The sequence below is a fragment of the Pseudorasbora parva genome, chromosome 15 (genome assembly GCF_024679245.1).
Source record: "Pseudorasbora parva isolate DD20220531a chromosome 15, ASM2467924v1, whole genome shotgun sequence".
NCBI classification, from domain to species: domain Eukaryota; kingdom Metazoa; phylum Chordata; class Actinopteri; order Cypriniformes; family Gobionidae; genus Pseudorasbora; species Pseudorasbora parva.
The window spans coordinates 44,919,357-44,941,926 of record NC_090186.1 but is presented as its reverse complement, the minus strand read 5'-3'; the positions used below and the strand labels follow the sequence as shown (position 1 = coordinate 44,941,926).

The 22,570-nt window shown below is 40.5% G+C and overlaps 1 protein-coding gene across 1 annotated transcript in view; it reads right to left on the bottom strand.

The window, feature by feature from the left end:
* Positions 1-21,694, bottom strand: part of LOC137041739 (MAM domain-containing glycosylphosphatidylinositol anchor protein 2-like) — a 204,216-nt gene extending 182,522 nt beyond the window's left edge. The window contains exon 1 of the mRNA XM_067418352.1: positions 21,224-21,694. Within this exon, the coding sequence (XP_067274453.1) occupies positions 21,224-21,299 (76 nt within the window). The 5' untranslated portion in view covers positions 21,300-21,694. The remainder of the gene's footprint in view (positions 1-21,223) is intronic.
* Positions 21,695-22,570: the final 876 nt, after the last annotated feature.

Below are 22,570 nucleotides of genomic sequence, written 5' to 3'. Positions count from 1 at the left end.
CTGATTCTCTCGGACCGCGATGACTTCCCTCTGGAGCAGTCCCAAGATGAGACTCTAAAACATGCTTTCCAACAGGTCCGCACTATCGACGGTCAGTCCCTCCAACCCGCCTTGCCCGTCACGTATCCTTATTTTGCCATAATTAAGGATAGGTTGTATCGAGTGACCCAAGACGCTCAGACAAAAGTGGATACAACCCAGTTGTTAGTACCGAAGAGCCGCCGGGAAATGCTTTTCCAGGCGGCTCACTCTAACCCGATGGCGGGCCACCTGGTACAGGCGGCCACACTGAATCGTTTAATGACCCGATTTTTTTGGCCAGGCATTCATGACAATGTGCGCAGGTGGTGCGCGTCTTGTCCGGAATGTCAGTTGGTAAACCCACTGGCCGCTCCAAAAGCACCATTGTGCCCCCTACCATTAATGCAGGTCCCCTTCGAAAGAATTGCGATGGACCTCATCGGGCCATTAGAGCGATCCGCACGCGGACATCGTTTTGCGCTAGTTATCGTGGACTACGCAACACGATATCCGGAAGCAGTGGCTCTCCGCAACATCTCTGCGAAGAGTGTTGCGGACGCACTGTTTCGTTTAATCTCCCGAGTGGGGATTCCGAAGGAAATCCTCACTGATCAAGGCACGGCGTTTATGTCACGCACGTTAAGCGAATTGTACGGATTAATGGGCATTAAATCCATTCGAACAAGCGTCTATCACCCACAAACAGACGGCTTGGTCGAACGATTTAATCGCACTCTTAAATCCATGATCCGTAAATTCGTACAGGAAGACGCCAAAAATTGGGATCGGTGGTTAGAACCCCTCTTATTCGCTGTGCGAGAGGTCCCGCAAGCCTCCACGGGGTTTTCCCCCTTCGAGCTTCTCTACGGACGGCAGCCCCGGGGGGTGCTGGATGTCCTACGAGAAACTTGGGAGGAGGGACCTTCTTTGGCCAAGAACGAAATTCAATATGTGCTGGACTTGCGAACAAAACTCCACACCTTGGGGCGGCTATCTAGGGAGAATTTGTTGCAAGCCCAGGACCGCCAAAGCCGGTCGTATAACAGGGGTACGAGACTACGCAAATTCACACCGGGAGAGAAAGTGCTCGTATTACTCCCTACATCGAGCTCTAAATTAATGTCGAAGTGGCAGGGGCCGTTTGAGGTCGCACGACAGGTTGGAGACCTCGATTATGAAGTGATACGGTCCGATAGGAACGGGGCACGTCAAATATACCACCTCAATCTCCTTAAGAAATGGAATGAGGTGGAATCAGTGTTGTTGGCGACGGTGATCGGGGGAGAGGGTGATCTCGGGCCAGAGGCGAGCATCAAAGCACAATCGGTCGCACTGGCCCCTGGGGGAGATCACCTCTCACCGTCCCAACTCACTGATCTCTCAAAACTACAGGCGGAGTTCGCCGACGTGTTTTCGCCCCTACCGGGACGTACCAACTTAATTCAGCACCATATCGAGACCGAGCCGGGCGTGGTAGTTCGCAGCCGGCCGTATCGCTTACCTGAACACAAGAAAAAGGTAGTTCAGGAAGAATTAGGGGCAATGCTCGATATGGGAGTAATAGAGGAGTCCAACAGTGACTGGGCGAGCCCGATCGTTTTGGTCCCTAAAACCGACCGCTCGGTCAGGTTCTGTGTGGACTACCGCAAGGTGAACGCAGTGTCGAAATTCGACGCGTATCCAATGCCGCGGGTTGACGAGTTGCTTGATCGGCTGGGCACGGCTCGATTTTATTCGACATTGGACTTAACGAAGGGCTATTGGCAGATCCCCTTGTCTCCATTGTCCAAAGAAAAGACAGCTTTCACCACGCCGTTTGGATTGCACCAATTTGTCACGCTTCCTTTCGGGTTGTTCGGGGCGCCCGCTACCTTTCAGCGCCTCATGGACAGGATTTTGCGTCCCCATGCCGCATATGCTGCTGCCTATCTGGATGATATCGTGATTTACAGTCACAATTGGCAGCGGCATATGCAGCATGTCAGGGCGGTCTTGAGGTCGCTGAGGGGAGCGGGGCTCACGGCCAATCCGAAGAAGTGTGCAATTGGGCGGGTGGAGGTAAGGTATCTGGGCTTCCACTTGGGTCATGGGCAGGTGCGTCCCCAAATTGATAAGACCGCCGCAATTGCAACCTGTCCGAGACCCAAGACCAAAAAGGAGGTAAGGCAGTTCTTGGGGCTGGCGGGATATTATAGACGGTTTATACCAAATTATTCGGACCTCACCAGCCCTTTGACTGACCTTACTAAAAAGGGGCTACCAGATACGGTCCAATGGACGGAGCCGTGCCAGCAGGCCTTCACCCGAGTTAAGGCTGCTCTATGTGGCGGGCCGCTGTTACACTCCCCTGACTTTTCTCTCCCTTTTCTGTTGCAGACTGACGCGTCGGACAGGGGGCTGGGCGCAGTCCTGGCCCAGGAGGTGGAGGGGGGAGAGCGGCCGGTGCTGTACATTAGCCGTAAGCTCTCGAAGAGAGAGGCTAAGTACAGCACCATCGAAAAGGAGTGCCTTGCCATCAGGTGGGCCGTTCTCACCCTCCGCTACTACCTTCTGGGGCGGGAGTTCACCCTCTGTTCGGACCACGCTCCTCTCCAATGGCTCCACCGCATGAAGGATACCAACGCGCGGATCACCCATTGGTATCTAGCTCTTCAGCCTTTTAAGTTCCAGGTGGTCCACAGGCCGGGTGCTCAGATGGCTGTGGCCGATTTCCTCTCCAGAAATGGGGGGGGGGGGGCTGCAGGCCGGACGGCTCCCCGGCCTGAGTCGGGCGGTGGGGGTATGTGGCAAGGGGGGCGTGGTTCAGCGAGGTCTGCAGCGGGAGAGAGAGCCGCGGGACAAGCGGTAAGTGAGTGGGTTGGAAGCAGATTAATAAAACCTGTCTCTTGTTCTAGTAATGAGCGCGGAGAGGGGCTAAAACCTCGGTGGAACCGGAGATCAAGGAGAGAGAGAGATCGGACGGTTGATACGAACGCACAGAGACTGAGATACCGGAAGCCGGAAGTGCCGACCCGGAAGTGATCGAGTGTCTATGAGAATCCACACCGCAGTGTGTGTTGTTGAAGTTTATTACAAGTTTTGAGTTATAATAAAGAAAGTATCAACCGTCCAGCCGACCCCCGTGTCCTCTTCCTTCCTTCCATTATCGAACTTTACTACACACAGGTATTACAGGAGAGGGTGAAATATGAGGACATTACCCATGGCCCCACTTTACAAAAGGCTTATAAATCACACAGGAGGAGTTTTTATGAGAAAGGAAAAATGCAGAATGGGTAGGATTAGAGAGAGAGAGAGAGAGAGAGAGAGTGTGTGTGGGTGTGTGTGTGTGTGTGTGTGTGTGTGTGTGTGTGTGTGTGTGTGTGTGTGTGTGTGTGTGTGTGATGGGTAGGTTTAGGGCAGTGTAAGGGGATAGTAAATACGGTTTGTACAGTATAAAAACCATTACGCCTGTGGAGAGTCCCTGTAAACCACATAGACCAACATGTGTGTGTGTGTGTGTGTGTGTGTGTGATGGGTAGGTTTAGGGCAGTGTAAGGGGATAGTAAATACGGTTTGTACAGTATAAAAACCATTACGCCTGTGGAGAGTCCCCATATCTCACAAAAACAAACGTGCCCCTGACCCATCTCTGATGGACTCCACTAGACCCCTGAAGATGTGCTGTTTTATCTGGCAGAAAGATGTTAGCAGCAGATCCTTTAAGTCCTGTAAGTTGCAGGGTGGATCGACTTGTTTGTTCAGCTCATCCCACAGATGCTCGATTGGATTGAGATCTGGGGAATCTGGAGAACGAGTCGACGCCTCAAACTGGTCGTTGTGCTCCTCAAACCATTCCTGAAGCATTTGTGCTTTGTGTCAGGAGCATTATCCTGGCTGGAGAGCCACAGCCACCAGAATACCGTTTCCATCAAAGGCTGAACATGGTCTCAGCAATGCTTAGGTAGGTGGAGCGTGTCAAAGTAACATCCACATGGATGGAGGACCCAAGTTTCCCAGCAGAACATTGCCCAAAGCATCACCACTGCCTCCGCCGGCTCGCCTTCTTCCCATAGTGCATCCTGGGGCCATGTGTTCCCCAGGTAAGCCACACACACACACACACACACACACACACACACACACACACTTTTGATAGATACTGACCACTGCAGACCGGGAACAGCCCACAAGAGCTGCAGTTTTGGAGATGCTCTGACCCAGTCGTCTAGCCGTCACAATCTGGCCAAACTCGCTCAAATCCTTACGCTTGCCCATTTCTCCTGCTTCACACACATCAACTCTGAGGATGAAATGTTATACCTATAATAACTAGTATCTAATGACTATAAATTATGCATAATTACATGCAACAATTGCAAACACTGAAGCCGAATCTCTAGCGTGTGTGTGTGTCGTTCTCTGGTTCGCGCGGGATCTTCCTGTATATTAATATGCACTGACACTCGCAACTGAAATCATCCGGGATGTCTCGTCGTGGATCATAAAATTCCCCAAGGTGCCTTTTTGTCTGATATTGAGTGCACTTCCTGTCCCTTTATTATTAATCACAGTGGTTCCATAATGGAAAAAATGTCTTTATTGCGTCGCTGAAGACAGACGTGTGTTAAAATCGAGCAGCTTGCCCTTATGGTCAGCGGTGTGGCCCTGTTTAAAGGTTACACGCTTTCCAACATAAGCGCTGTTTCCTGGTTTATGCCGTGTGTGTCTGTGTGTGTGTGTGTGTGTGTGTGTGTGTGTGTGTGTGTGTGTGTGTGTGTGTGTGTGTGTGTGTGTGTGTGTGTGTGTGTGTGTGTGTGTGTGTGTGTGTGTGTGTGTGTGTGTCTGTGTGTGTGTGTGTGTGTGTGTGTGCATGTGTGTGTGTGTGGGCTTGTTTTTGTGAAATATCAGGACACAAATGTGTATAATGCCATGGGTATGACACAGGTATTACAGGAGAGGGTGAAATATGAGGACATTACCCATGGCCCCACTTTACAAAAGGCTTATAAATCACACAGGAGGAGTTTTTATGAGAAAGGAAAAATGCAGAATGTTTCCTGTGATGGGTAGGTTTAGGGGCAGTGTGTGTGTGTGTGTGTGTGTGTGTGTGTGTGTGTGTGTGTGTGTGTTTTTTGTGACATATGAGGACTCAAATGTGTATAATGACATGGGTATGACACAGGTATTACAGGAGAGGGTGAAATATGAGGACATTACCCATGGCCCCACTTTACAAAAGGCTTATAAATCACACAGGAGGAGTTTTTATGAGAAAGGAAAAATGCAGAATGTTTCCTGTGATGGGTAGGTTTAGGGGCAGTGTGTGTGTGTGTGTGTGTGTGTGTGTGTGTGTGTGTGTGTGTGTGTGTGTGTGTGTGTGTGTGTGTGTGTGTGTGTGTGTGTGTGTGTGTGTGTGTGTGTGTGTGTGTGTGTGTGTGTGTGTGTGTGTGTGTGTGTGTGTGTGTGTGTGTGTGTGTGTGTGTGTGTGTGTGTGTGTGTGTGTGTGTGTGTGTGTGTGTGTGTGTGTGTGATGGGCAGTGTAAGGGATAGAAAATACGGTTTGTACAGTATAAAACCATTACGCCTATGGAGAGTCCCTGTAAACCACATAGACCAACATGTGTGTGTGTGTGTGTGTGTGTGTGTGTGTGTGTGTGTGTGTGTGTGTGTGTGTGTGTGTGTGTGTGGCAAGAATAAGCAATCAGCCAATATAAAATAAGCATTAAAGGTCTTATAAAACAGTAAATGTTCTTGTTTAGATGTTCGACAGTGAAAATAATGCAGTAATCTGCATGAGTTATTCATGCTGTGGTGCATGCTGGGAACTGGAGTCCTACTGGTCTAGGCTACACTTCATAACACTGACAGCGAGTCACGGTGAAGAAAACTCTCCAGAACTCACTCACTCACTCTCTCTCTCTCTCTCTCTCTCTCTCTCTCTCTCTCTCTCTCTCTCTCTCTTTCTCTTTCTCTCTCTCTCTCTCTCTCTCTCTCTCTCTCTCTCTCTCTCTCTCTCTCTTTCTCTTTCTCTCTCTCTCTCTCTCTCTCTCTCTCTCTCTCTCTCTCTCTCTCTCTCTCTCTCTCTCTCTCTCTCTCTCTCTCTTTCTCTTTCTTCATGGGGAAGCTGGTGTTCCTGTGAGGAGAGAGTCGGAGTTTCTCTCCGGAGGCTCGCGCAGCTATTTCAGGCACAGAGGAATCAGTCCACGTTTGATCAAAGGAGTAACAAAACACACACACACACACACACACACACACACACACACTCCTGCACCCACTCACGCAGGACTCCGCAGAGAACACAACCTTTTCTGATCCCTGCTGGCCATTCATAATTAATAACATTCATGTTTGAGAAGCAAAGCCAGGATAAAGTCGGACTGCGCAATATTATCAGACTAAGAGCCGCTAATAAGGGCCAAAGTAAAAAATTCATTCCGTCACGTCAGCGGTGCATATGCACATGCGAACATAAAATACTGAATTACATTTAGGGATCTTGAGACATTATATAAATTAAATATGACAGCTGAGATATTAAAGCACTTTCCTATTAAACAAACAACTGCAAATCTGCCTTCTGGACATCAATGATTAAATTAAAAGATGGTCTAATTTATGTTTGCATGTGCGTAGGCTGCACCTTAGCGCTTAGATAATATATGCATATGCGGACATAAAATATGCAATATTTACATTTCATTATATTTTTTTAACTTGAGATCAAACAAGCGCTTTCCTGCTAAACAGCACAAACCGAGAGTAACACTTTATTTTAACGTTCAGTTATTAACTAGTATCTTATGATCATGCGTATTACTATGATATTGTCTGTTTATTAGCACTTATAAAGCTCATATTAATGCCTTATTCTGCATGAGCTTATTCTACATCCCTTAATCCGACCCAATACCTAAACTTAAACACTACAAAAACTACCTTACTAACTATTAATAAGCAGGAAATTAGGAGTTTATGAGGCAAAAGTCACATTCTGGACATAAATCATGTTCATGTACAGGTCCTTCTCAAAAAATTAGCATATTGTGATAAAGTTCATTATTTTCCATAATGTAATGATAAAAATTAAACTTTCATATATTTTAGATTCATTGCACTCCAGCTGAAATATTTCAGGTCTTATTGTTTTAATGCTGATGATTTTGGCATACAGCTCATGAAAACCCAAAATTCCTATCTCAAAAAATTAGCATATCATGAAGCGGTTCTCTAAACGAGCTATTAACCTAATCATCTGAATCAACTAATGAACTCTAAACACCTGCAAAAGATTCCTGAGGCTTTTAAAAACTCCCAGCCTGGTTCATTACTCAAAACCGCAATCATGGGTAAGACTGCCGACCTGACTGCTGTCCAGAAGGCCATCATTGACACCCTCAAGCAAGAGGGGAAGACACAGAAAGACATTTCTGAACGAATAGGCTGTTCCCAGAGTGCTGTATCAAAGTCTGTGGGAAGGAAAAAGTGTGGCAAAAAACGAGAAGAGGTGAGCGGACCCTGAGGACGATTGTGGAGAAGGACCGATTCCAGACCTTGGGGGACCTGCGGAAGCAGTGGACTGAGTCTGGAGTAGAAACATCCAGAGCCGCCGTGCACAGGCGTGAGCAGGAAATGGGCTACAGGTGCCGCATTCCCCAGGTCAAGACACTTTGGGCTACAGAGAAGCAGCACTGGACTGTTGCTCAAATTGTGCATGTCATTCGGAAATCAAGGTGCCAGAGTCTGGAGGAAGACTGGGGAGAAGGAAATGCCCAAATGCCTGAAGTCCAGAGTCAAGTCCCCACAGTCAGTGATGGTCTGGGGTGCCATGTCAGCTGCTGGTGTTGGTCCACTGGGTTTTATCAAGGGCAGGGTCAATGCAGCTCGCTATCAGGAGATTTGGAGCACTTCATGCTTCCATCTGCTGAAAAGCTTTATGGAGATGAAGATTTGGTTTTTCAGCACGACCTGGCACCTGCTCACAGTGCCAAAACCACTGGTCAATGGTTTACTGACCATGGTATTACTGTGCTCAACTCTCCTGACCTGAACCCCATAGAGAATCTGTGGGATATTGTGAAGAGAGAGTTGAGAGACGCGAGACCCAACCCTCTGGATGAGCTTAAGGCCGCTATCGAAGCATCCTGGGCCTCCAGAACACCTCAGCAGTGCCACAGGCTGATCGCCTCCATGCCACGCCGCACTGAAGCAGTCATTTCTGCTAAAGGATTCCCCACCAAGTGTTGAGTGCAGAACTGAACATCATTATTCGAAGGTTGACTTTTTTTGTATTAAAAAAACGTTTCTTTTATTGGTCGGATAAATATGCTAATTTTTTGTGATTTTGGGTTTTCATGAGCTGTGTGCCAAAATCATCAGTATTAAAACAATAAAAGACCTGAAATATTTCAGTTGGTGTGCAATGAATCTAAAGTATATACAGTTTAATTTTTATCAATACATTATGGAAAATAATGAACTTTATCACAATATGCAAATTTTTTGAGAAGGACCTGTGTATATATATAATTTATTATTTTTAATACTTGAAAAATGATTTAAATATATGGTTCTTAGTTTTACTTTAGTATCATTTGAGATGCTATTATAGTTTTTATTAATATTTTGAATTTGTTTTAATCTTTATATTTTGTTTTCATTTTAATGAATTTAAGTTTTAATAATTTACTGTGCATTTTGACAGTTTTTATTGATTTTATTTGTTTTAATATAATAAATATAATATAATAAAACAATATAATACAATATAATTAATATAATATAATGTGATGTAATATAACATAACATAACTGCAAAATATTGTAACTACTTTATTTCCATTTTCTATTTAATAAAAATAAATCAGATGTACTTTATTTTGGTTGATGTTAAAGGTTGATGAGCTGCGGTGTGTTCGACAATGTTGAGGTGAGCAGGACAGAACCACTGAGGAAGAGGAGGAACACACACACACACACACACACACACGCACACACACACACACACACACACATGTTGGTCTATGTGGTTTACAGGGACTCTCCATAGGCGTAATGGTTTTTATACTGTACAAACCGTATTTTCTATCCCCTTACACTGCCCCTAAACCTACCCATCACACACACACACACACACACACACACACACACACACACACACACACACACACACACACACACACACACACACACACACACACACACACACACACACACACACACTGCCCCTAAACCTACCCATCACAGGAAACATTCTTCATTTTTACTTTCTCAAAAAAACATCATTTAGTATGTTTTTAAGGCCATTTGAATTATGGGGACATTTGATATGTCCTCATAAACCACATTTATAGTGTAATACCAGTGTAATACCCATGTAGTTATACAAATTTGTGTCCTCATAAACCACATAAACAGGCTCACACACACACACACACACACACACACACACACACACACACACACACACACACACACACACACACACACACACACACACACACACACACACACACTGCCCCTAAACCTACCCATCACAGGAAACATTCTTCATTTTTACTTTCTCAAAAAAACATCATTTAGTATGTTTTTAAGGCCATTTGAATTATGAGGACATTTGATATGTCCTCATAAACCACATTTATAGTGTAATACCAGTGTAATACCCATGTAGTTATACAAATTTGTGTCCTCATAAACCACATAAACAGGCCCACACACACACACACACAAACAGATAAACAGAGGAAACGCTCTCACATGACGTGTTCTGGTGCAGACGGGGATGCTGTCGCCATGACAACAGACATCACAGCTCAGCCAACAGCAGCCGGTAGAGCAACGATCAGGATATGGGCATTCATTTAATTTATTTTATCTTATTTTATTTTTATTTATGTATTCATTTATTTTTATTATTATTTTTATTTTTTTATTTGAATAATTATGGATATTTGGATGTAATTTAATTTGATTTAAATTTAATAATTATAACAATTGACTAATTTTTTTAATTTAATTTAATTTAATTTAATTTAATTTAATTTAATTTAATTTAATTTAATTTAATTTAATTTAATTTATGATTTCTAGTATGTAGGATGGCCAATTTAATGCTGATATGAATGTTGTAATTTATAATAGTAAATAATGATGTTCACAAAATGGCTTATTTCACTGATTATTCTCAGTTATATAACTCTTCTATTGATCCACAGCCGGTCCAGCAAAAGTGAAGCTGAATAAAGAGAAGTGTGTGAGAGACTTCAGGTCAAAGGTCACGTGTCCAGTTAGCTATAGGCTGATCCTGAAGAACCATCAACGAAACTGCACACCATAAAAGATCATTGAACCCAGACCATATTTAAAACTTGCGGTGAAAATAAACAGCTTGTGTATACACACACCCATCAGGTGTAACATTATTCTCATTATTGATCTCTTCCTGTTAGTGGGTGGGGTATATTAGACAGCAAGTGAACATTACATCCTCATGTTGCTGGATGTTACTTTGACACGCTCCACCTACCTAAGCATTGCTGAGACCATGTTCAGCCTTTGATGGAAACGGTATTCTGGTGGCTGTGGCTCTTCCAGCAGGATAATGCTCCTGACACAAAGCACAAATGCTTCAGGAATGGTTTGAGGAGCACAACGACCAGTTTGAGGCGTCGACTCGGCCTCCAGATTCCCCAGATCTCAATCCAATCGAGCATCTGTGGGATGAGCTGAACAAACAAGTCCAATCCACCTCGCAACTTACAGGACTTAAAGGATCTGCTGCTAACATCTTGGTGCCGACACCACAGCACACCTTCAGGGGTCTAGAGGAGTCCGTCAGAGACGGGTCAGGGGGGCCAACAAAATACACACACACACACACATGGTATGAAGATATTAAGATATTATAAACATTAACATCACGGTTTTGTGTAAAACGATTTTGTGAAAATGACTATAGTGCATAAAAAATGGAACACAATGTGTTTTGAGATGTGAATTAATGGCTGAGAGCAGGAAACTCAAATGAAAGCGCCAAAAATAGTCAAATGTTCCCATTCAGTCTTATAAATAATTATTAATAATTTCCACATTGTCAGGCTTCTGCAGTTTTTGGTCGCATTCTTAAATTCCAGCGTTTGAGTTTAATGATGTGATTGTGTGATGGTGTACAGAAGCACCTTAATATGTTTTATAATTTTATTTCCAACAATAATTCCATAATTTGAAATCCTATTAACACACCAAAATAGCATAATTACAAGCTATTATTAACTGCAATGTACTCAATATTTTAGTTTAATTCTTGATGATAAATCCAGTAAAGCAGTGAAATATTCCTCCAGTGGTAATCAGCTGTTACAGTACAAATTAATTACAGTAAAAATTATGAAATATTCCAGAGTAAATCAGCTATTACAGTAAAATGAATTACAGTAAAAATTATGAAATATTCCAGAGTAAATCAGCTATTACAGTAAAATGAATTACAGTAAAAATTATGAAATATTCCAGAGTAAATTAGCTATTACAGTAAAATGAATTACAGTAAAAAATTTGAAATATTATGCATGTGTAAATCAGTGGTTACAGTAAAATGAATTACAGTAAACATTATGAATATTATTCCAATGTAAAACAGTGGTTACAGTAAAATGAATTAATTACAGTAAAAATTTTGAAATATTATTCCTGTGTAAATCAGCTATTTTTTATGTGAATATATGTAATATATTCCTGTGATCAAGCTGAGTTTATTTGATCAAAATTACAGTAAAAAATATGAAATATTCCTCCAGTGTAGATCATCTGTTCTCTGTGTGAATATATAGTAAAGTGTGATTTATTCCTGTGATCAAAGCTGAATTTATCATCATTACTCCAGTCTTCAGTGTCACATGATCCTTCACTAATCATTCTCAGATGAGGATTTGATGCTTTATGATTATTATGAGTGTTTGCTGACGTCCAACATGAAACGCAGGTCTTGTAGAACAAGGAGCAACTGAAAGAAAGCGTGCAGAAATCCCTCTTTTAGAGCAGTGGAGTGTGATCCAGCCAGGCTTTGACGTGTGTTGGTGGACCAGCGCTCTCGCTCTCATTACAGTAGGAAACTCAGGGTTCTGATCCAAAGGGAATTGATAAAGAGTTCTGGAGGAGGCGCAGGGAAGCAACAAAGAGCGCTTTAGTTGCAGTGGTGGAATGCATTTGCATAGTTTAGAGGTCCAGCATCTGAAGCCGGCCGTGAACACACACACACACACACACACACACACACACATGACTGCACCAGGGAGTAAAGCGCAAGAGCCTCGCTGCCGTCTCATCCTGCAGCTTTCAAGAACAGAAGTGTCTCATGAAACAATGTTACGCAAGAAACGTGTCACACTTACCATCATCACGGATCCAAGATATGAAAAACATTCAACAATATTCACAAGGATTCAAAATTAAACACCGCAAACAAAACAGGTGGATGAGTATAGATACTTGGGTACAGTGATTGATAATGAACTAAACTATAACACCAAAACTGATGCCATTTGTAAAAAGGTCCAACAATGGGTTTTTTTCCCTAAGGAAAAGATACGATTTCACGATTCCATATATATCACCATACTGAACTCACAATACGATATGTTTCACGATACTGAACTCACGATACAATATATATCACCATACTGAACTCACGATACGATATGTATCCCGATACTGAACTCACAATATAATATATATCACCATACTGAACTCACAATACGATATGTATCACGGTACTGAACTCACGATACGATATGTATTACATTACGATATGTATCACGGTACTGAACTCACGATACGATATGTATTACATTACGATATGTATCACGGTACTGAACTCATGATACGATATGTATTACATTACGATATGTATCACGGTACTGAACTCATGATACGATATGTATTACATTACGATATGTATCACGGTACTGAACTCATGATACGATATGTATTACATTACGATATGTATCACGGTACTGAACTCACGATACGATATGTATTACATTACGGTATGTATCACGGTACTGAACTCACGATACGATATGTATTACATTACGATATGTATCACGGTACTGAACTCACGATACAATATGTATTACATTACGATATGTATCACGGTACTGAACTCACGATACGATATGTATTGCATTACGATATGTATCACGTTACTGAACTCACAATACGATATGTATTACATTACGATATGTATCACGTTACTGAACTCACGATACGATATGTATTACATTACGATATGTATCACGTTACTGAACTCACGATACGATATGTATTACATTACGATATGTATCACGGTACTGAACTCACAATACGATATGTATTACATTACGATATGTATCACGTTACTGAACTCACAATACGATATGTATTACATTACGATATGTATCACGGTACTGAACTCATGATACGATATGTATTACATTACGATATGTATCACGGTACTGAACTCATGATACGATATGTATTACATTACGATATGTATCACGGTACTGAACTCATGATACGATATGTATTACATTACGATATGTATCACGGTACTGAACTCACGATACGATATGTATTACATTACGATATGTATCACGGTACTGAACTCACGATACGATATGTATTACATTACGGTATGTATCACGGTACTGAACTCACGATACGATATGTATTACATTACGATATGTATCACGGTACTGAACTCACGATACGATATGTATTACATTACGATATGTATCACGGTACTGAACTCACGATACGATATGTATTGCATTACGATATGTATCACGTTACTGAACTCACAATACGATATGTATTACATTACGATATGTATCACGTTACTGAACTCACGATACGATATGTATTACATTACGATATGTATCACGTTACTGAACTCACGATACGATATGTATTACATTACGATATGTATCACGTTACTGAACTCACAATACGATATGTATTACATTACGATATGTATCACGTTACTGAACTCACGATACGATATGTATTACATTACGATATGTATCACGTTACTGAACTCACAATACGATATGTATTACATTACGATATGTATCACGTTACTGAACTCACAATACGATATGTATTACATTACGATATGTATCACGTTACTGAACTCACGATACGATATGTATTACATTACGATATGTATCACGGTACTGAACTCATGATACGATATGTATTACATTACGATATGTATCACGGTACTGAACTCACGATACGATATGTATTACATTACGATATGTATCACGTTACTGAACTCATGATACGATATGTATTACATTACGATATGTATCACGGTTCTGAACTCACGATACGATATGTATCACGGTACTGAACTCATGATACGATATGTATTGCATTACGATATGTATCACGGTACTGAACTCATGATACGATATGTATTACATTACGATATGTATCACGGTACTGAACTCATGATACGATATGTATTACATTACGATATGTATCAAAGTAATTCAATGACTCACTCATTAAGACAGTCAAAATGCTTAATTCCTGAATGAATCACTCATTTAAATGAATCAGCTGAGTAAATGATTCAATGACTCACTCATTAAGACAGCCATCAAATGCTTCGTTTCTGAATAAATCAGTCATTTGAATGAATCGACTCAATGACTCTCTCATTAAGACAGTCAAAACCTTCATTCCAGTACAAATTAGCCATTTGAATGAATCAGTTGAGTGAATAATTCAATGACTCACTCATTAAGACAGCCATCAAATGCTTCGTTTCTGAATTAATCAGTCATTTGAATTAATCGACTCAATGACTCTCTCATTAAGAAAGTCAAAATCTTAATTCCAGTACAAATCAGCCGTTTAAATGAATCATTTGAGTGAATAATTCAATGACTCTCTCATTAAGAGAGTCAAATGCTTCATTCCTGAATTAATCAGCCATTTTAATGAATCATTTGAGTGAATAATTCAATGACTCTCTCATTAAGACAGTCAAAATGCTTCATTCCTGAATGAATCCCTCATTTGAATGAATCAGCTGAGTAAATGATTCAATGACTCACTCATTAAGACAGCCATCAAATGTTTCGTTTCTGAATTAATCAGTCATTTGAATGAATCGACTCAATGACTCACTCATTAACAGTGACTGGCGGTTTTAATTTCACATTTAAAATATCTTTTCATGTTTTAAATAATTTCAAAATGTCAATATTCAACGTTTCATGTTAAAAACTTTTTACATTTTCCGTGCTGGAAAACAGGACAGAAACACTGAGGCGGAGGATCGTTTGTTTGCAGTGGCATCATTAAAATAAAATAAAAACTACATTTCCCATCATCCTCTGCGGCAGCGTGACAAACAGCAGCAATTCCACACCTAATCTTTTGCTCTTCATCGGTGCAAAACAAAGGTGTTTGCTCAGAAAAGAAAGAATGTGAAATTGGCAATATCAGAAGCTCTCGAAGCGCTCCTTTAACACAGAACTACAAGAGTTCACTCCAATAAATAAAGTATCATCCTGCATGTCACCAAGTCATAATCATGTTTAGACTGGGATCCTTCACACACACACACACACACTTTACACCGTCTGTTCAAACACTATTAATGCATGCTGGGATTTGATGCACACTGTGAAGTGGACTAAAATGGGCTCCAAATCATAGGGAGCGTGTATTGCGTGTTCGATATCACTTCACTAGTGGATGGGGAAACTGACCCATCATCACCACACACGTTTGCTTGAAATATAACATTAAATGCACACGTATGCATTATATACAATTCCATTTAATCAATGATAATCATATTAATTTGCATGAGTATATGGCGTCTTCATAGTTTAAATGTTTTGAATGTATAGATACATTTATGATTTGAATTGCATATAAAAATGTCCATGCATTTGATTACACAGTTTTAATTTAATAAATTTAAGTTGTGTCCTTGTGAAGCACATTTGCCAGGCATATATAAATCAAAGCATTTATTTGATTATAATATATATATATATATATATATATATATATATATATATATATATATATATATATATATATATATATATATATATATATATATATATATATATACAGTATTGTTCAAAATAATAGCAGTACAATGTGACTAACCAGAATAATCAAGGTTTTTAGTATATTTTTTTATTGCTACGTGGCAAACAAGTTACCAGTAGGTTCAGTAGATTCTCAGAAAACAAACAAGACCCAGCATTCATGATATGCACGCTCTTAAGGCTGTGCAATTGGGCAATTAGTTGAATTAGTTGAAAGGGGTGTGTTCAAAAAAATAGCAGTGTGGCATTCAATCACTGAGGTCATCAATTTTGTGAAGAAACAGGTGTGAATCAGGTGGCCCCAATTTAAGGATGAAGCCAACACTTGTTGAACATGCATTTGAAAGCTGAGGAAAATGGGTCGTTCAAGACATTGTTCAGAAGAACAGCGTACTTTGATTAAAAAGTTGATTAGAGAGGGGAAAACCTATAAAGAGGTGCAAAAAATGATAGGCTGTTCAGCTAAAATGATCTCCAATGCCTTAAAATGGAGAGCAAAACCAGAGAGACGTGGAAGAAAACGGAAGACAACCATCAAAATGGATAGAAGAATAACCAGAATGGCAAAGGCTCAGCCAATGATCACCTCCAGGATGATCAAAGACAGTCTGGAGTTACCTGTAAGTACTGTGACAGTTAGAAGACGTCTGTGTGAAGCTAATCTATTTTCAAGAATCCCCCGCAAAGTCCCTCTGTTAAAAAAAAGGCATGTGCAGAAGAGGTTACAATTTGCCAAAGAACACATCAACTGGCCTAAAGAGAAATGGAGGAACATTTTGTGGACTGATGAGAGTAAAATTGTTCTTTTTGGGTCCAAGGGCCACAGGCAGTTTGTGAGACGACCCCCAAACTCTGAATTCAAGCCACAGTACACAGTGAAGACAGTGAAGCATGGAGGTGCAAGCATCATGATATGGGCATGTTTCTCCTACTATGGTGTTGGGCCTATTTATCGCATACCAGGGATCATGGATCAGTTTGCATATGTTAAAATACTTGAAGAGGTCATGTTGCCCTATGCTGAAGAGGACATGCCCTTGAAACGGTTGTTTCAACAAGACAATGACCCAAAACACACTAGTAAACGGGCAAAGTCTTGGTTCCAAACCAACAAAATTAATGTTATGGAGTGGCCAGCCCAATCTCCAGACCTTAATCCAATTGAGAACTTGTGGGGTGATATCAAAAATGCTGTTTCTGAAGCAAAACCAAGAAATGTGAATGAATTGTGGAATGTTGTTAAAGAATCATGGAGTGGAATAACAGCTGAGAGGTGCCACAAGTTGGTTGACTCCATGCCACACAGATGTCAAGCAGTTTTAAAAAACTGTGGTCATACAACTAAATATTAGTTTAGTGATTCACAGGATTGCTAAATCCCAGAAAAAAAAATGTTTGTACAAAATAGTTTTGAGTTTGTACGGTCAAAGGTAGACACTGCTATTTTTTTGAACACACCCCTTTCAACTAATTGCCCAATTGCACAGCCTTAAGAGCGTGCATATCATGAATGCTGGGTCTCATTTGTTTTCTGAGAATCTACTGAACCTACTGGTAACTTGTTTGCCACGTAGCAATAAAAAAATATACTAAAAACCTTGATTATTCTGGTTAGTCACATTGTACTGCTATTATTTTGAACAAGACTGTATATATATATATATATATATATATATATATATATATATATATATATATATATATATATATATATACACACACTGTAAAAAATATTTAGAAAATAAGTAACCTGGTTGCCTTAAAATCTTGAGTTCATTGAAATTAAAAATGTGAGTTAATACAATGAACATTTTTTGAGATTCGACAACCTTTATTAAAATATTATGAACAGATTGTGTAAGCATATTGGGTAATTGTGTGTTTTATTTGTGATGACGCAGCCAAATTGTGCTATTTTCATGATTTATCACATTATTTATGTGGTTCAGATACAATAATATTTTGAGTTTCTGCTTATTAAACAAATTTCCTTCATTGTATCAACTCAAAATTTAATTTCAATAAACTCAAAATTTTAAGGCAACCAGGTTACTTACTTTTTTAAGTTAAACCAGCAACAACAAAAAAAAAATTTTTTTACAGTGTATATATATATATATATTTGCATATGTGTAAATAATGTGATTTATTGAGTTAAAATAATAAGGCTAGCCGTGGCACAAGCAATAACAAATGGGCTTTATTGGTGATAAACGAGTTATTGTGTATTTAAGCACATTCAGTGCATGAAAAATAAATGACGCAGAAAGTATTTTCCCTCAGAAACTGCAAGTAGATTTCACCAATATTTGCAAAGAAGTGGCAAGCAACGCTTAATAAAAAATGAAAATGTGAAGCAGAAAGGCATTTTTTAACATTGTTTGGTTTATGCATGACTGATCACATTCACGTTTAAACTCTGTATATGATGGAAGTTTTACATGCACACTGTAAAAAAATTTGGCTTACTTAAAAAAGTATGTAACCTGGTTGCCTTAAAATTTTGAGTTTATTGAAATTAAAAATTGAAGTTGATACAATGAAGGAAATTAGTTTAATAAATAGAAACTCAAAATATTATTGTATCTGAACCACATAAAAAATTTGATAAATCATGAAAATAGCACAATTTGGCTGCGTCATCACAAATAAAACACACAATTACCCAATATGCTTACACAATCTGTTAATAATATTTGAATAAAGGTTGTCGAATCTCAAAAAATGTTAATTGATTCAACTCAAAATTTTAATTTCAATGAACTCAAAATTAAGGCAACCAGGTAACTTTTTTTCTAAATAATTTTTTACAGTGCAGTTCACATGCTCGTTTGAGTGAAGTGTGTGTGTGTGTGTGTGTGTGTGTGTGTGTGTGTGTGTGTGTGTGTGTGTGTGTGTGTGTGTGTGTGTGTGTGTGTGTGTGTGTGTGTGTGTGTGTGTGTGTGTGTGTGTGTGTGTGTGTGTGTCTGTGTGTGTGTACACTGTATAAAATGAATACAAAGTTACCTGGTTGCCCTAAAATTTTGAGTTCATTGAAATTAAAAATGTGAGTTAATACAATGAGGTGGGGCGGCAGTGGCTCAGTGGTTCATGTAGATTGTCTACAAACCGAAAGGTTGGTGGTTCGATCCCCGGTTCCACCTGACCAAGTGTCGAAGTGTCCATGAGCAAGACACCTAACCCCAGCATGCTCCCGATGAGCTGGATGGCGCCTTACATGGCTGACATCGCCGTCGGTGTATGAATGGGTGAATGTGAGGCAAAAATGTAAAGCGCTTTGGATAAAAGCGCTACATAAATGCAGTCCAGTCCATTTACAATGAACATTTTTGAGATTCGACACTGAACACACAATGAACCTTTATTCAAATATTATTAACATATATTGTAAGCATATTGGGTAATTGTGTTTTATTTGTGATGACGCAGCCAAATTGTGCTATTTTCATGATTTATCACATTTTTTATGTGGTTCAGACACAATAATATTTTGAGTTTCTATTTATTAAACTAATTTCCTTCATTGTATCAACTCAAATGTTTAATAAACTAAAAAATGTAAGGCAACCAGGTTACTTACTTTTTTTTAAAGTTAAACCAACAAAACATTTGTAGAGTGTAGGGCGCAGTGAACACCAGCTGTAATTATCCCTAATGAGGACGAGGAAGCGTCTCGGAGTGTGTTGGCGTTCATCATTTCCATCGGCATTGATTTTAAAGTGCGTTCTCATGGAGCCCAAACTCTATTATCCCATTAGCCCCTGAGACACACGTACACTATCCTGCATGTGAACCGACTCCACAAACAAAAGCCATCTCGTTGGTATTACGCCCACTATCTCCAAACGTGACCCGGCAGTCAGAACGGCCCGGAGTAAAGCGCGCTTAGATGTTTTCCCTGATGACATTTGCACATTATGACTCACGGCCGGTCATGCAGAGCTCTGGTTAACCCACAATACACCAGCACAACGCCACTAGTTGAACAGCACACCATGAGAATGCACAATAAGGAGAGGCAAGAGCAAGAGCAAGAGCTCCTACATATGCAGATTTCAGACATTTGCAACCCAATGACAACGCGTGTTCAATGCCAATCAACATGTGCATTAATGCCTCAATGCAACAGAGGAAACCCAGTGCAATAAACTGCCAATGCATTAGTATGGAACTTATATGACTACAAACCAAGACAAACCTGACTGAGGGTGAGGAAAACACAAATGCATGCAATAAACTGCCAATGCATTATTATTTTCTCATTAAAAATGGAATTTATATGATATTTTTAGGTGACTGATCACATCTAAATTTTTTCAATTGGCTGAAATAAAATTCTGTTAATTGATGCAATTTAATTCACAGAAATTGAATTCCACCAACTGAAAAATTTAGATGTGATCAGTCACTTAAAAATATCATATAAATTCAATTTTTAATGAGAAAATAATAATGCATTGGCACTTTAGTGCATGCTAAACGTTTCCTGCATTGGGTTTTTCTCACCCTCAGTCAGGTTTGTCTTGGTTTGTAGTCATTATAAGTCCATTTTTAAAGAGAAAATAATAATGCATTGGAGACCTGATTTTTTTGGAGACAACCCTGACTGTGAGTGAGAAAAACCCAATGCACGAAATGTTTAGCATGCAATAAATTGCATTAATAGATATGCATTCATTTCCCCTTTAAAACCTGTGAAAACTTGCATAAACTTTTGCAATTAAAATGCTTCTGTTTTGTATATTCTTAAACTGTTATTTCCAACGGATCTGAATCATTCATGCGTGCATGGCAAATTTGGTCTTTGCATTGCATAATGCCCCCTTTAAAAACCTGTGGATTATTTGGGAATATTGACCATTCACACACACATATCAAGTAAGCCAAACCCAAAAATATCACAGCTCAAGGAAACTTTCGTTTTTATGCATTGTAAAATGTCATTTCAAATGAATAATGCATCCTTTTGGCCTGTATAAACCTGTGGATTGGCTGATGGGAAGATCTCATGCTGGATGGTTTATGAAATGGCACCTGTTCACACACACACGGCATGTTGACTGGCATATAAATGCATGTGTGTGTGTGTGTGAGCTGCACACTTACCATACACTCCCTGGCATGAGATGCCCTCCAAAATGAGCGTCAGGACCCCCAAAACACTGATAATCCCATCCATCATTACGTGCCTTTCAACATATCCAGATTAAAGAGCCGGAGTCCTCCAGAAGGAAGCGATGCGGATGAAAAGCGGCGCAGATGTGATGAATCCTCGCGGTCTCCTGATGATTTGTGCTCCAGATGTTCACTCACGGGCTCGGTTCGAGGTTCGGACACATTGGTCCTCGCGTCGCCCGAGGCTCGAGTATGTCCGATCCGGATCTCCTGACCGTCTCCTCAGTGATGATGCTCGTGCGCCCGCAGCATCAGGACCAACGGCGTCGTGGACGAGCAATGCGCGTGCATCTGGCTGTCCGTCATCTCGACGATCCGAACACTTCGGCGGGTTTGTCGGAGCCGAACCGAGTCCGAACCGTTTGTGTCGACGAGGGGGAATGGAGCGAGACGTCCGTCGCGTTGCGCAATAACGCGCGCTGTGAGGAAGGGGAGAGAGAGAGAGAGAGAGAGAGAGAGAGAGAGAGAGAGAGAGAGAGAGAGAGAGAGAGAGAGAGAGAGAGAGAGAGAGAGAGAGAGAGAGAGCTACACGCACGCACACACAGCTAATAATAATAACTAGAGTCAAAGGAGGGTTTGCATTTTTAGATTACTAAAATGTTTTTCATATGATGCATCATTTAAAAAAAAAATCTGCTTTATTACATGCATACATAAACTGACGTCACCAGGGGGAGTTGTGACAATAGTGATAACGATATTTTCGAATCACTTCCAGAACGATTTTTTTTTTTCAGCCGATGAAGGATTCAAACATTCTCAGCCAATCAGAATCCATCCTCGGCAAAACTGCAGTGCGCTTATAATAAGCTAAATGATATGGTGTGGGCGTTTAGTTTCGTTATCGTTTTCGTTCGTGATGTGAACGGGCCTTAAAGGGACAGTGCACTCAAAAATGAAAATTCTGTCACTTAATTCTATTTGTGACCTGAGGAAGCGCAGTCCCAGAGTTACTCCATAAATATTAGCAAAACATTTTTAAAATATCATTAGTTAACATAAAATATAGTTATATTAAATAGGCTATTATATATATGTTACTTCTGACTCATCTAATTCAGTAGCCCCGTCCACCAACTCATCTAATCCAGTAGCCCCGCCCACCAACTCATCTAATCCAGTAGCCCCACCCACTGACTCATCTAATCCAGTTGCCCCACCCACCGACTCATCTAATCCAGTAGCCCCACCCACTGATTTATCTAATCCAGTAGCCCCGCCCACCACTCATCTAATCCAGTAGCTCCACCCACCGACTCATGTTATACAGTAGCCCCG